The following is a 15,792-nucleotide window of genomic DNA, read 5'->3' on the forward strand; positions in this document are numbered from 1 at the left end:
TTCGTAGCCTTTTAGACTACGGCTCCATTGTTTACGGCTCAGCCAGACAGTCCTACATCCAAAGACTTGATCCAGTACATAACCTTGGACTGCGACTGGCAAGTGGTGCCTACAGAACTTCACCTATTCAAAGTTTATATGTTGAGTGTAATGAACCCTCATTACAGCAGCGCAGAGCATTACTCACATTCTCTTATATACTCAGGATTCAGTCATCACCGCAACACATATGCTACAACATCCTCACACAATGCAACTCACGCCTACACTATACAAACAAACCGAACATGATTAAATCGCTTGTCCTGCGATATGAGGAATATGTTCGGGATTATGACATTCCTTGCGAAGTCCTCCAGGTTGCCAGAAAGCCACAGCGTTTGCCCTCGTGGTACGATTTTGAGCCGCTATGTGACTGGACATTGACTCATTTAAAGAAGAAAGACACCCTACGCGAACACATTACACAAGAATTTCGTGCACTTCAGGACAAATATCAAAATAACATGCAATATTACACTGATGGCTCTAAAACGAAAGAACACGTGGGTGTGGGGGTCGTAACGGAAAATTGGGAAAAAAGTATTCAATTGCCACAACACGCCTCTATTTTCACGGCCGAAGTTTTCGCTATATGGGTTGCTGTTAAAAAGATCATCGCTGATAAACACAAAAATGCAATTATATACACAGATTCTTTAAGCACACTGAAGGCTCTACATCTGAAGTCTGAGTGTGAACCCCTGCTAGGAGACATCTTAAACATGTTGGTGCTTAACGAATATGGGAGGTCAATTCGTTTCTGCTGGGTCCCAAGCCATGTTGGGATACCAGGTAACGAAGCAGCTGATAGATGTGCATGGATGGCAGCACACAAAGATATTACAAACACGACACTCCCATATAATGATAGCATCCGTGCAATTAGAAAAGCCTTCACGGTAAAATGGCAACACGAATGGGACCGTTGTGCCGACAACAAGCTACATCTCACGAAACCCATAGTTGGCGAGTGGAAGTCATGCTATCATCAGGAGCGGTTCATCGAAGTAGTTTTATGCCGACTACGCATTGGGCACACACACCTCACGCACAATTACTTACTTACGAAAGAAGACACACCAACATACGAGAAATGCCAACAGCCGCTAACAGTTATGCACATATTACTCACATGTACGCAGACTGAAACACACAGACGAACACTTTTGCACAAATTATATCAACTGCACATACCTTTACACCCTGCTCTAATTTTAGGTTATGATTCGCTAGTCCCATTATGTGACGTCCGTAAATTTCTACAAGACACTGGATTTTTACATAAAATATAGATTACTAACACAGCCTTTTCCTTCACAAACTGGATATTAAAACACCTCCTGTTTGGCGCAGCATAGCCTAAGCTGCTTTTGCGCCATTAAACCCCATTTAACTAACTAACATATTAAGACACCAAAACAAAAGCGGCATGAGTGTGCATTAAAAATTCAAAGGAACCATGACCGCCTCCTTAGGACGAACAGGTGCACATGTGTGACCTCGGAAAAGCAAGTTCTTTATCTGTTAATGCAATTGACGGCTTACTAACCGAGTCATCTTCAGTGAACTGTTTGAAAAAAGCAGTATCTTAGCTAGGCATCCTAATGAGAGCACTAGACTTATCATTGAAGCAGCTGTAATCGCTGAAGGTGTCTCGGTTAGCAAGCCGTCAATTGCATTAACAGATACAAACTTGCTTTTCTGAGCTCGCACATGCGTACTTGTTATCTTAAGGTGGCGGTCATGGTTCCTTTGAATTTTGAATGCACACTCATGCCGGTTTTGTGCTTTGGGGGGAGGGGGGGCGCTTATGTCTTGGTGTCTTGGTATATATGTGTGTTACTCAAAATAAAAATCAGCTGGAAGTCAGCGCTTGTCTTCGCCGTTCTTTTGGTCCCTGTCTATGTACGCGCTGTAAGTGATGTTTTCTGTCATGCCAGGAGCGAAATATGGCACATTTGAGACGAACCAGTTATGGTGGAAATGTAGATTGAGTTTTCAGCAGGCTTTTAGATATATGGGTTTTAGGTTTCTTGTTTGGAAACGATAAACCAAAATGTAGGAGCGTTCATAGAATGGTGCAGTAGTTAAATGTTTGGGGGGGGGGCGGGAGGGGGGGGGTTATGAGTCGGTGTCGGGAAGAAGGTAATGTGAGGTTTCAGCATTGCACATGCTGCACAGTGAGTCTTCATTCCATTCCTCATCAGCGATCAGCGTGCACCTGGAGCAATCCTGCTTGCTCCTTTCCACTTACGTGTGAGCGAAAATAACCCACACCTGCCCTATGTCAGAAATGGCTTCACTGCATTGTTCCTAAGTGATACATTTAATTATTCATATGTAGACATAACCATTTTTAACATCTTTTTCCTTTTTTTTTCTTTTCTGTATCTCTTATTGAGGAGCGCAGCTATAAGAATAACCTGATTCAGAGGGCACTTCGACTTGCCTGCAATGCTCAAGACCCCGACGTTGCTGTTTTAAGCAAGCTTGCTGGCTTCACCATACCGGACAACGGCTTCATCCGGAAGCAGGACATCAGCGACATGAGAAAACAGGTGCCTCAATATGTGGCGCAATTTTACTAACTTAGCTCTTTGAGAAGATGACACATGTGGTCCTGTTAGTTGTACACTCTACTTCATTTCATTAACTGGACACCAAAGCATGACACCAAACATGGTTAGACTGGTGAATTAGCCTTTTAAAACTTTATGGACGTTTTATTCGGCAAAAGAAAGTTTGCTTACTAGTGGAGAAATTGAATGCCAAAGTTTATCCTGAATTTTATGCTGAAACAGCAGCTGCCTGGTTACATCAGGAATTGCAAGTAACTTTGTTTGTTGCAACCATTTCCTGCATGGGAAATGGTTTCAAAACTTGCCTGGTTGAGGGTTTCGGTTATCTATGAAGAGCAGTAATTCAAAGGTGAAAACTTGAAGTGATAACAGTGATTGAATAGTGGATGCCTCAGGTTAGAGCCAGTGTTTCAACATGGAAGCTTGTCTTTCTGAAAGTGAATGACAAGTCTCCTTGTTGAAGCATTGGCTCCTGCTTGAGGCATATCATGATTGACCACTTTTGATCACAGTAATCTGTTACATATGTGAATCTGCATTTCTTACATGAAGATTTTACTGTACTTCATTTCATCAGAACTGTAATGCACAAATTGAGAAACATAATGCATGGTCGTGTGGGCCTTATCTGCCTTTTTTTTTTTTTCAGTGTTGTGCTGCTGTAACTATATAGACCTCACAAAAAGCTTTACTAGGCCATTGATATTGCGAAGGATGCCAATAGCAGTTGACTGTAGTGGACTGTCAGTTAATTATGATTTGAAAATGAAGGCACAAGGAAAAAGAGCAATGCAGATGCAGCTCTTATTCCTCTGTAAAATGCTGGAAATATTCACAAAGCAGGTAGTCTATGCACTCACTTAAAGGCGGACTGCAATGAAATTTTGGAGTACATAAAAAACCTAGTTCGAGATCATTTAGATATAGAGGGGCCTCCATGCAAAATTTGTCCTTTGAAATACAAATGTTAGTGTTACAAAAAGCTTGCAGAGATAGTAATTTTTTGATACAGGAACTAAAATATATGCCGCCATTCCACTCAGCAGAAATGACATGTGACCTTGAATGAGCAGCTCCTTGGCAGGACCTCCAAGATAGGCAGCACCCGTGACTGCCTGTGGCGCGCTAATTTCGAAATCAGAATCGGAATTTATTTTTAGAAGTTAGGTCACATTACAAGTACAGTTGAACCCACTTATAACAATATTCAAATGCCACGAAAATTCCATTGTTATAACCAATAGTTGTTAAAGCCGCATTGCATGAAAAAATCAAGGTGGGTATGGCAGAGCTGATCTTAGCAAACTATAATATTGGGGAGGCCAGTGCCTCTCCCGACCACCTTCCTCCATCTGGCTACTGATTGTGCTCACTCGTTTAATACGGGTGTCACATAGCGCACTTTTGATCACGATCAAGCCCGATCCAAATAGAATTTCTCAGTCATGATTAGCTCCTTTGCACAAAATGCACGAGAGAGCCAATCGCAGCTGAGAATTTGGATCCGGAACGGTCCCGTTTGCAATCAGAAGTGTACCTGTGACACCGGTATAAATGCTTCCTGGGCACTCTAATCACGTGCAACAAGCTGCGGCTGTCGGCGTTACAGAATGGCACTGCTATAACAACTGCAAAGAGGGGTCACAGGTGGCAAGCGATATGCAAACATTGCTGAGGCAGTGCTTTGGTGGGCCCAAAAGGGGCCTTTTACAAAATGTGAAGAAGTTGCCGCGGCAGCCTGTCAGCTTGAGAAATCCCGAAGAAACGCTGAGGTGAGATCGTCACAAGCATCTGGACACATACTTCTCACTGGCTTGCATGAGAAAACCCCACGTCCCTCAGCCTTGGATGCTTTACGCGAAGCTTGCCGACATCCTTCTTCAAGGCATCCAGGAGCTCCACGTAGTGCAATGGAAGGTTCCTTGTGAAAACGAAGCCCTGGAGGGGGACTGAATCGTCTGCCGGGCCTCCTGTGAGGGCAACATTGAGGCCGCCTGCCCTACCGCGTCATCGTTGCCGTTGTTTCCGTCACTATCCTATGCAAGCACGTTTGCAATGATCGCTTCATCTCTTAGCACTTAGTTTCCAAATCTATAGCCGCACCCTTTCCTTTCACCGGCAATGTTGTGCATTACCAATTATCAGCGGGCGGGTCAGTCATCTTCCGTTTCGGCAGCGAGTAAAAAAAGGCTGAGAAACCACGTGGCCAGGAATGATTTGGATGCAACTAACAAAGACGAACATGGGCGATTACGCTGTTTGCAGAACTGCGCTGAATGAGGAGCCAGTGAGCAAGATCCGAGCAGTGCAGTTGGCGCGTTCCATTCGTGTTTCGAAGGATGGTGTGGCCTAGAGATATGGGCGCAGCACATTCGTGTTCGGAGGGGTGGAAGGGCGACAGGAGAGAGGCGCGCGGAGAAGGCTAAAAAATGAGCATGTGGCGGTCGTTCGAGAAGCAGGCCATCGTGCAGCGGCTCGAATTTCTCGTTTTCTTCTTTTCTTTTCAAGGATTTCGGATTTCACTACTTTTCGGCTCGTACACTGAGCAGCCAGACTTCATCGTTATAATCGATAATGTGGTGTCGGGGCATTGTAGTAAGCGGGTTATTCTCCATGGAAAACATACAAAAGTCGACGGTGCAGCAGCTTCTCATTGTTATAACCGATATATTGTTAAAACCGGTATCGTTTTAAGTGGGTTCGACTGTATTTAGTATGCAGGAGGAGGTCCCATAGTCAAAGACTGTATCGGGATTTCCTGTACAAGAATGGTTATTATAGTTAACATCTCAAAGCAACAGTAGCATTTAATAAGGTAGTATACAAGTAAAAAAAAAAAAAACGGTTAGAGAACAAAATACAGAATCGATTACAAATGCTAACAAGGTAGCATATCTCATGATAGCAGGAAAAAAGTTGTGTGGGAAGAAAATACCAACAGTTTATTTACAACAATGAAAGAGTGAAAAAAAAAGAAGCAAAACAAAAGGGAACAAAAACCGAATACAGGAAACTTTGTCAATCTGTCAATATAAAATGCATTTTTAGTTTTCTTTTAAATTGTGATAAAGATTTTGCGTTTTTCATTTTTATGGAACATATTTATACCGAAGTGAATTCTGCAGTCTGTTTGCCATAGTTAGTGCAGATTCTTGGTAAAAGAAAATTGTTATTCAATGCAAATCTGGTGGTACTATAAATCACCATGTTAGATGGTGAAAATGTGATCGATGGTAGCTCATTATTCAGAAAACTGTAGAAAAAAATACCTAGGTTGCATTTAGTGAGTCCAGAAATGGTAAGGAAGTTATTCTCATGTACATAGTAGGGAATTGGCATTAGAAAAGCGTGGATTGTGAGTAATTATTCCTATGGCTTAGTTCTGAACTGTCTGGAAAGACACTATATGAGTATTATAGGTGTTTCCCCATCATATTATGCCATAAGTACTAATGTGAGGCGGCATGTTGGGAGTTACATCATAGTTTAAAGACTGTTAACAGGAACACTGTTCAATTACCAGCTTTATAGCTTTGCCAAGATTGCTTCAATGGCATATAGTAGGTGTATGTGAATACCGAATACTAGTAGATTTCGAATTGAATGTAGAACCGAATCAAGAAAAAAAAAATCCAAATATTGAATCGAATGTGGAATATAAAACAAAATTATTCACGAAATTTAATGCTTACAAATTTTGGGCAAGGAAACACCGTGCTGCAGCAGGAGTCTCCTAGCATTGCATAACAAGAATGTAGCAAGCGATCAGTAACCTATGGACATAAATTAAATTATGGGGCTTTACGTGCCAAAACTACAATGTGATTATGAGGCATGCTGCAGGGGGAGACTCTGGATTAAATTTGACCACCTGGGGTTCTTTAAGGTGCACCTAAATCTAAGTACACGGGTTCGCTTCCATCAAAATGTGGCCGCCGTGGCCGAGGTTTGATCCCGGGACCTTACTTATGTACACCTGGCGACAAAAGTTTACGGATCACGGGATCTCCGAAAACAATCAATTTCCGAGCAGCCTGTAGTAGTAGCGAGTAAAATTGTATCGACAGTGTTGTTAGAGTATTCTGGTTGAGGCCTGAAATGCAAATACCAGACGGCATTGTGAGGTTGCCGAGAGATTCAGCCTTTTCTTGGATCTCGTGCCCCACAATATTTTGTCGCCGGGTGTACATAGAAATTAAGATATACAATATGGTCTACTCTTAATAAAGGGAGCACCAAGTTAGTATGCCAGGGTTGGGATAATGTAAAACTATTCCCATCTGTTTTTTATTCAAAATCCGTCATTTACGCCCCGCGAGAGGTCAGGATGGCTCAGGACCTGCCAATATGGGTGAGTGCTATGTCCATATAGATGGGGCTCGAGCCACATCAACACTGATTACAGCTCAGTTCTAGTATATAAAAGTCTGAATATTTTTTTTTTATCAATATAGTGTTATTGTTCAACAGAATCAAATGCTTTTTTTCCTCTTAAACTGATGAATTAATGACATTTTGTTGGGCTGAATACCAGTGAGGTCCAGTGTTTTGCCAGAATATTTTATTTATTGCATTGAAAGTTTTGCTTTACAGTTTTTCTTTAAAAACAACTTTACGGCAGGTGGTTTATTGTAAGGCCAATCTGCCTGACAGGCAAAGGGACTGTGTCACGTGACTCAATCACTGTTTCACGTGTAGCTGGCACTGACTGTAAGAAGCAGGTGCCCTCCGTGCTGTTGCATTGTCATGTTCTGCATCATTTGCTACCTGTCAAAGAATCTGAAATCCAAAGGGTCACGGCATTTTTGTGCTCGCTTCCATCACCGTTCTCCCTTTATCTACCCACTTCGTTCATCCGGTGTCCAACTGGGTCATGACATTTTCGCACCTGCCATGTAAATGAAAAGCTAGTCTAGTTACAGCTGCTCAAAGCTAAAAGAATAGACCAATGTGCATCTACCAACGGCGTTGGGAACGAGATGCTGCTGTAAGATGGTGGCCATGAATAACTTCGTTGCCATCCCATGCACTTGCTTTTGTTTTTGAGGCAGTTTGTCAGCTTTCCAAGTGTTGCGAGGTGTAACGTTGTTACACATCGCAACACTTGGAAACGCCTCACTTCACAACACTACAAACGCCTCACTTCCGAAAGTTTGGTTGCGATGTGTAACGTTGTTACACATCGCAACCAAACTTTCGGAAGTGAGGCGTTTCGGATATTACAGACTTCAGATAAAACGGGCATTTTTTCTTGGATTATCAGGGTCCATTGTAACGAGAGTGGACTGTAATAGACAGCATTCTGAAGAAATAAAACGCAGTGAATTTTCATTGTTAAGGCCTCTCTTGCTGACATCTGCCTGTGTGCCACATCAGTATTTCTCTGGGTACAGTGAGCACTTTCCCAATGTTCCAGGTCCTGCGCCTGTCTCCACATCGGCCAGCACAGCTGACACGCATTGCGAAGGCATTTGGGTCGTGGGAGTTGTTTGTGGCAACAGTCGAGGAGCGGCATGCACTGGCCCACACCATCCGCAAGTGGGAAACATATATCCAGGTCGCCTCTGGTACATACGAGGCCAACACAACGAAGCCGCTCCTGCGCGTAGAGAACAACGTTGACCAGGAAGCGCCACCACCTGGCTTTGTCTACATAAGGGTACGATTGGATTGGCAATTGGGTTCTGCATTGGGAACATTGAAGTTGCGCTAACCCTTTCTCTACTGCAGCAAGGGACAAAAGTTTATGAAATTTCCCAGAAGTTTCACACAAATGTGTTATAGAGGCAACCATATTTTCAATGAAAGCATTCAAGCAGCTTATAAAAAGAAAAATTACACACGATGACATTGGTGATGATGATGATGTTTATTGGCATCCCCTTTAAAATGGGATTGGGACAAATTATTCGCCAGCCTGGTAGAAATATGGTTGTTTGACCTTTTTTCTGGATGTGAAAAACAATTGCATAAAGTCCTGCATAAAGCTGCTTTAATAGCTTTTCAGGTATGGCCGACAGTAGGGTGGCCGGGTACCCGGCCCACAAAAGTCGATCAACTTGACCTGCAAAGCTGCGCTGCATGGTATGATGACAGGATTTCCTGAGGGCATTTGTGAGACGAAGATTAGTTATGCTTCGCTTAACCAGCTTAGAATGGGCTGAGTTAAATGATACAACAGGTTTCCCGTTTCTTGGTTCATGCATGGTCACGTGAAAGAAGTAAATTGAGGTCTAAAAATTGTAAGCTGTTGTTACTGGGCATCTACACAAGTGGATGAAAGCAACTGTTGAAAGTTTTCACAATTTCGTCTGATGTGGGTTGGAAAGCATCGTTGTTGCAATCTACAAAGACCAAAAAATCATCTACAATACGGCATACATTGACGACACCTTGTTTATTTAGCATGCTCAATGGCAGCCAGTCATAATGAGCAAGGTAGATGTCACTTAAGACGAATTGTTTATTCAATTCCACTCCTATGCGGGAAGATATATATAGGTCAAACTGGTCGCTGCCTTAATGAAAGGCTAAAAGAACATGATTACAATGTGCACAGGGCTATACAGGGACACTTAGGAATTCACTGTTGCGACTGTGGATGTAAAACGAATTTGTATCGGTGTGAAGTGCTAAAAGAGCACCGATCACGACTTACGCGGGCGATCATTGAAGCTGATCTCATAGCAAAGGCTGGCAGCACATGCGTTAGTGCGCCATCTTTGTGCCTATCTCCACAGGAAGCAAGATTTCTTGATCAGTTTAACCTTGCATGATGAAATTGCGTGTTCTTTGACCCATGATGGTGTAGCCTTCTATCGGTCCGACGTTTGTGAAGTGTTGTGACGACTTGTCCTGATGCTTTCTTGTAGGTATATATTTCGTGCAACTCACTAACAAACCAGTTGGAAGCCAGCGCTCTGTTCCTTTATCTGGCCAGCTCAACTTAATTCTTCCTTTGTATGTTGCGCTGTACCAGTACTAGAATGCAATACCAACTCGCCCAATCCGTAACCCTATTGCTAGCTTAGGCTTTGCTGAAAAGTGTCACTGAACCATAGTGGCTGCCTCTGTTGAGGAGTAGTGCTGTCATGCTCTTGTCATAATTGAGACAGAGTGTAGAGCAGGAAAGTGTTTAGGAATATCCAGGGTGTCTACCAACTGGGAATTTTCAGGGATTTTGAGTAGTCTGGAAAAACTCAGGGAATTTGTGCCTCTATCAGGGAAAATTAGCTGTAATTTTATTGAAATGGTCGAAAGTCGTGGTAATGCTGGCTCAAGTAACAGACAGGAATCGTCTTTGACGCCCTGTCGTCAGCTGGAAGAGTTGCCAGTTTACAGTCAACTACCGTCTTTCTGGATGCCTGATAATTTGCACAGCTTCATGGCACCACCACGCACCCCATAGAGTCAATGTATCAGAACGTCGGAAATTTCGGACGCAAGAAGCCTTCGCTGTCTGATTTTCCAGCGCTTTTCCCTGTGACCGCAGGTCCGAAAGGGCATTAATCAAAGCTACCACCGCTGCTGTTTTGATTACCTCGCCGCCTCGAACCGGCACTCTGGCATGCAGATCCGCTGGCACCCGTAGCCATCACTGCGGCGACGCTAGACCTAGCTGCTTCGACATTCGTTATTAGGCTTCTTGCCGTTGGGTGCCGTGTTTTCAATTGAAAGAATTCGCTGCTGTCAGCAATGGCACCGACTCAGCCTTTGTGGTCCTCGCGATTGGTTAGAAGCTTTGGAAGCACGGTGCGTTGCATAATGCCGGTTCCCGAGTCAGCTTCACCTCTGTACAGAAGTGTTACGCGGTGAAACATATGCAAAAGTATTGCAGTGAAGCATAAGTGTGGGAAGGAGCTATTGCCACGAGACACGGTATGTATTCCTTAATTATACACGCGTGCACCCGGTATCTCCTGTAACAGTACGAGCACTGATATGCCCAATATGTGTACCGACAGGCCTTCAGAGCGTTTTCGAATGTGCCTGGGGCTGTTTGAGCCCTTAAGGGCAGTAAATGACATGCATTTATTTTTTCCAACTGGCTGATTTTTCGGACGTTCTCGCAGCCCCTAGGGAGTTCGAAAAATCAGATGTGGACTGTGCAAGTGACCAAAAAGATGCTTCAAACGGTCCGTGGGGTGAACGCATGGCGGAAGGAGGACAAGAACAGGAAGGACCTATGCATTGAGGAATGAATGGGAAAGGAAGCGTGCTGCCGCTGTTTTGAAGGAGCTTGAGCTCAAAAGACAAAGTGTTGGCTGATGCTGAGATGCAGGTGTCCCTCATCCAAACGAAAACAAACTCTTTAAAGCAATTAAACAAAACACTGACATGTCGTGCGCAGGCTGAGACTATGTCAAGACAGTTGAGGTTGACTTATGAGCTGTTGAGAGACAATCTCAATTGTGACAAAGTTCGGGCCTCATACCACTGAGCTTGCTATCAGTTGATATAGAAATAGCTTGTATACGAAAATATTTGCTTCTGTATGCATCTTCTTTTTATTTGTATTTGAGAACTTCTGACTCAATTTGCGATTTTTTTCCGAAGACGTCTTATTTTCTGTGCATTTTACTAAGCCCTTCCTTCTGTTCTCTTTTTGAATAACATAAACACTACTCCTTAGCATTCAAACTGATTCAAGTTGTTCTTTTTATTTGTTTTTCGTATGCTCACTATATAGTGACAGGATCGGGCGACATGGTTTCAGCCTGTCTTGACATAAAACATAGCTCTGCGTCATTCAGGGAATTTTGCAAGGGCACTCAGGGAAAACCTGGAAAACTCGGGGAATTTGGAAATGTCAACTTGGTAGACACCCTGAATATCGTAATTAGTTGAACCTGTGGAGGCGATACAAAAAGGGAACTGCAGCGGCCATAGTGTGATGGTTACTGTAGGGGCAGCTAGGTGGGGTCACTCAGGCCGGGCATGGTGTCAGGTTGTACTACACGTGCCAATTCCGCTTGTGGCAGTCTTTATCTGCAGTGCTGTAGCTCACAGTCATGCTACTACAAACTAACACTGTCTACTACTTTTTAAATATAGTTAGCACTGAATCAGTTCCTGTTTTCTCAAAACCTTTTGAAGTATTGAATGAAGCATTGTATACAGAAAAACAGAAAAAACACGATCTTGATAACATACACTGTTGCTGACATGCTTTGGCAGTAAAAATGCCTTACCATTTCTCAGAGCCCTAATGTTAAAACCCATGCAGGACTTCCTGCCGGGACCTGGTGTCTCATTCCCTGACGATCCCAAGATGGGCTGCAGTTGTGAGAACTGCTACATGGACCGCAAGGGCTGCTGCCCAGCCTACAACGACGTCAAGTTCGCTTACACAGCCAGTGGCACCTTGAGTGCACCCTTCGGCAGCCCTATCTTTGAGTGCAACCGCCTGTGCCGATGTGACATTAACTGTCCAAACAGAGTTGTGCAGCGAGGCTGCAAGGTGTGCCAGCCGTTACTATGAATCATTCTCTCTTTGGCTCCTTTGCTTTCTTTTTCATTTGCTATTTACATGAAATGGTAGAAGCAGGGTGGGGTGGGCTTTTCTAAATCGGAAAAGAGGTTGCGAGCTGAAAATGAATAATGCGACCAGACTCTGGGGAAGCCACACCACTGGGGCCCAGCCAGCGAACCCCAGCGAACCCCAGCTGGGATTCGAACTGTATTCAAATACTTGCCGTAGAGAACAAAGTAAACTGCTAAGCAGATAGCACCCATCTTGAGTCTCATTCCAGTTCTGACGAAGCTGTCAGGCAGTTCTGCGGACACAGCATCGAATTCAAAGACGCTGCGGGCTGCTTTGCTGCAGGAAGCTTGGAAACTCAACAGGAAGGTTGTCTGCACCGAAGAAAGTGTAGCCGCACTTTCTTGTGTACTTAATGTTAGCTGCGTTGAGTTTTTAATATGTTCGCATAGGCAGAGAGTTAAAATAAAGAGAAAATATTTTATTTCCCTAGCTTTTTCTTGTCAAGGTGTCATCACATTGTAGAAACGTCTTCCAGATAATTCCAGATGTGTTCCATTGCTTGGGCTCAAAGGTGTCTTTTTAGCTGTCTACATAAACTCTCTCTGATGCTGGTCAGAATTGCAACATCACCCTCCTCCATTTATTTGTCATTGATCCTGCCCTACAATACCACTGTCGCCGCACATTTGACTTGGACCTGGCATGAGTGACTATGGTACTCTGCTGCTGAGCAAAATGTTGTGGGTTTGATCCCCAAGCACAGCGGCCACAGGCTGATGGGGGTGAAATAGGAAAAAAAACACACGTACACTTGTGCACCTAGATTTATGCGCATGATAAAGAACCCTAGGTAATCAAAGCTAATACTGAGGCCTCCACTGACATTGTCCATCAGAGGCTTGGTGCTGCTTTGGGGACATTAACCCAAAGAAGTATTCAATCAGCCACACTTGACTATATGCCTATATTATATTATAAGCCAATAACAGTGGCTCGCGATGAACTGCAGCGATGATATGCTTCAGAGAAGTCCGTGGTCTTTCAGGTGTTTGAAGGCCCCAGACCTGGCTGGCTTCCCAGAAGCACACCGGGCCTACGACATTCCACTAGGGCTGTTTTTTTGTAGCAGTGCCATTTCCTGATGCTGATGCCTTGCGCGTTTTTCACATTCAGGAGTGGTAAAGAGACACTTCGCCCTCGGGGGAGTGTCGAACGCGGTCACTCATGAACGCTAAAAGCACTGAATGGCATTAGCATCTGTAAAAGGCATCGCTACAAAATCGCAGCCCAGGTGCCCATAGCAGGAAGCAAGTAGAGCCATTGAGCTCACTCATATTTCCCTCCCTTCGCAAGAAGAGAGGCCAGCCACTTGCATAGTGCTGGCAAGTGCTGCCCAGTAAAGGGACCCGTACCAGACAGAATAAGAAATTTTAGTCACGCATTGGACATTGTAAGGTGTTGCCTGGAGAGCATTCTAATACAAAAATTTTCTTATTGGCTCATTATTAGAGAAAATGAGAGAAATTGAAGTGTCACATTGCTATGCTACCAGGAAACGAGCTTCCACTGGCATTGTAGACACTCCCTTTCCCCCTGACTAGTGCATGCAAGAAACATTCTTTCCCTGGCTTCTTCCATACAAGAGCTAATGGAACATGTAACGTTTATATCACAATCCCCACCTTCCCTTTATTTTTTCTCTTCTTCTTGCTGTGTGATTCATTTCCAGTGATGGTTTTGCACATTCTGCTGTAGGTGATTGACCAAATTCATGTGCCATAATTGATGACGGTGTGGGTATTTGGTGTGACGAGGATGTGCCTTTGGTATGAAATCTCCCTGCTGGGATATGAGACCCCCTTGAAAGTGAGGGCGCAATGGCTGCCGCTTGAACTTTCATCTGTGTTAGCGGTGTACATTGGTGCAATACCTTGCAGACATGATTGGTAGCGATATATGCATCGTGCTTGTCCTTGCAATGCCCAAACTTGGTGAGGAGCCCTTTAAAGGGCCCCTGAAACGGTTCGGACAAATTTTGTAGACGCGTAGGGTACAGCTTAAGTAGAACATTCGCACCACAATTTAAGTGAAGCGTTACGTATTAATGGAGCTACAAGCGATTAGAAGTTACCCTCCTCCCCAGCCATGCTTTTCCTCCTCAACTCGTTCGCTGAGTGAGCGGGGTTAAGCTCCGCCTTCACTGGTCCTGCGTCACGATGCGACATCACATCGTCCACTTCCGGTTGTATTGAAGCCCGCCCCCGCCCACGCGAAACCTCTCCGCTAGCCGCTTGGTTGTCGACCCCAAGCGAGAGCTATCGAAGCAGCTTGCGTTGCGAGCATTCTGTCGTAGCGCCGAACGTGTCTGGTATTCCGTTAGCCACAGGCAAGCTGGTCATATCGGCAAATGACTGGAGGCATAAACTCAAGCTGATGAAGGAACTTTGGCGCAGACGTACTTGAGCGGCCTGATCGGTCTGCACGGTCCAGACACTTGTTGGCGCAGCACTTAACCAGCCAAACAAAGCGCTAATATTGCTCTAACCAAGTGTAAAACATTTTAAACATTTATAAAAACAACGTGTTGATGATTACACTCCTGTGAAAAATACGCACCAGCAGCAAAAAAGAATATGCTTCGTTGCTGCTACTGTGTATGGTTGAGCTCTATGCCACCAGGTGGCTGCACCGTGCAGACCATTCACCTTTGCCCTTCTGCTCATCTCAGCTCATCCCGTTACGGCACAGTCAAGCGGCCAGACCCTGTCCCCTTGCGCTTACGTTTGCCCTAATACGGGACTCGCGAAACGCTAGTGCGTTAGTAATCTTCTGGTGTAAAGTGACGGCCACAAACGTGCAAATCCTGGCGCTGATCGGATAGCGGCAGTCCGATGCGCAGCAGCCAGCTCGCTCGTACGCTGCCCTGCAGAGGGACACGATGTCGCAGCTTGACATATTGCCAGTCGCTACGTTTGCAGTCCATAAGGCAACAAAGTCGAATCATAGTGCTCGCGAGAAGACTGGGACCAACTCTGACCGCGGAGCTCTCGTCAAAATGGAGTACGTTGTAACACAAGCAGACGGCACTTGCTGTGTGCCGGAAGTGCTTAAGTGTACTGAAAAATTGTTCTTGTGCATTCTCTTTCTGCTACTTTCTCTTTATAAAAACAAATTAACTAACATTCCAACTATTACGAAGATCATTTGTTTACCATAAAGTTGGAAAAATTATCGATCACGCGCCCTGGTCAGCCAATCGAATAGCTCGTCCCACTGATGTCATATGGGTTATTTCGGTCATATGGGTAGGGGCGGCTTAAAATTCCGCCGAGCAGTGCGCTGCGATCGGCAGCGATGTGCATTTTTAAAACCTTATAATAAATTACACGCTTTACGCAGAGCACTTAGATGTGTCAATTAATGATCAGAAGGACCTACTCTAACGACTCAGTACGTTTGTAGAAAATCGTCAAAAGCGTTTCAGGGTCCCTTTAAGGGTAGGACCTGAGGCGCTTGGAAGACTTCACTACGGACTTGTTGACAGGGGAAGTCACAATACAGACAGTGCGTCAGTGAAGCACAGCTAGCAAGAGGACAATAGATCATTAGATGAGTTTCACTGGACGAGGAAGCAGGTGATGAGGGTTTGACAGTGGCACTGTTCATTGAAGGATGCGATTTCAACTG

General features: G+C 44.4%; 1 protein-coding gene across 2 annotated transcripts in view; it reads left to right on the plus strand.

Annotated features, from left to right (window-relative positions):
- Positions 1-15,792, plus strand: part of LOC135914241 (histone-lysine N-methyltransferase SUV39H2-like) — a 77,373-nt gene that overhangs the window by 22,423 nt on the left and 39,158 nt on the right. For both annotated transcript variants that reach the window (XM_065447011.1, XM_065447014.1), the window contains exons 5-7: positions 2,453-2,600; positions 8,038-8,280; positions 11,848-12,081. In XM_065447011.1, the coding sequence (XP_065303083.1) occupies positions 2,453-2,600; positions 8,038-8,280; positions 11,848-12,081 (625 nt within the window). The remainder of the gene's footprint in view (positions 1-2,452; positions 2,601-8,037; positions 8,281-11,847; positions 12,082-15,792) is intronic.

Source organism: Dermacentor albipictus, chromosome 6 (genome assembly GCF_038994185.2).
Source record: "Dermacentor albipictus isolate Rhodes 1998 colony chromosome 6, USDA_Dalb.pri_finalv2, whole genome shotgun sequence".
In the NCBI taxonomy this organism is placed as follows: Eukaryota; Metazoa; Arthropoda; class Arachnida; order Ixodida; family Ixodidae; genus Dermacentor; species Dermacentor albipictus.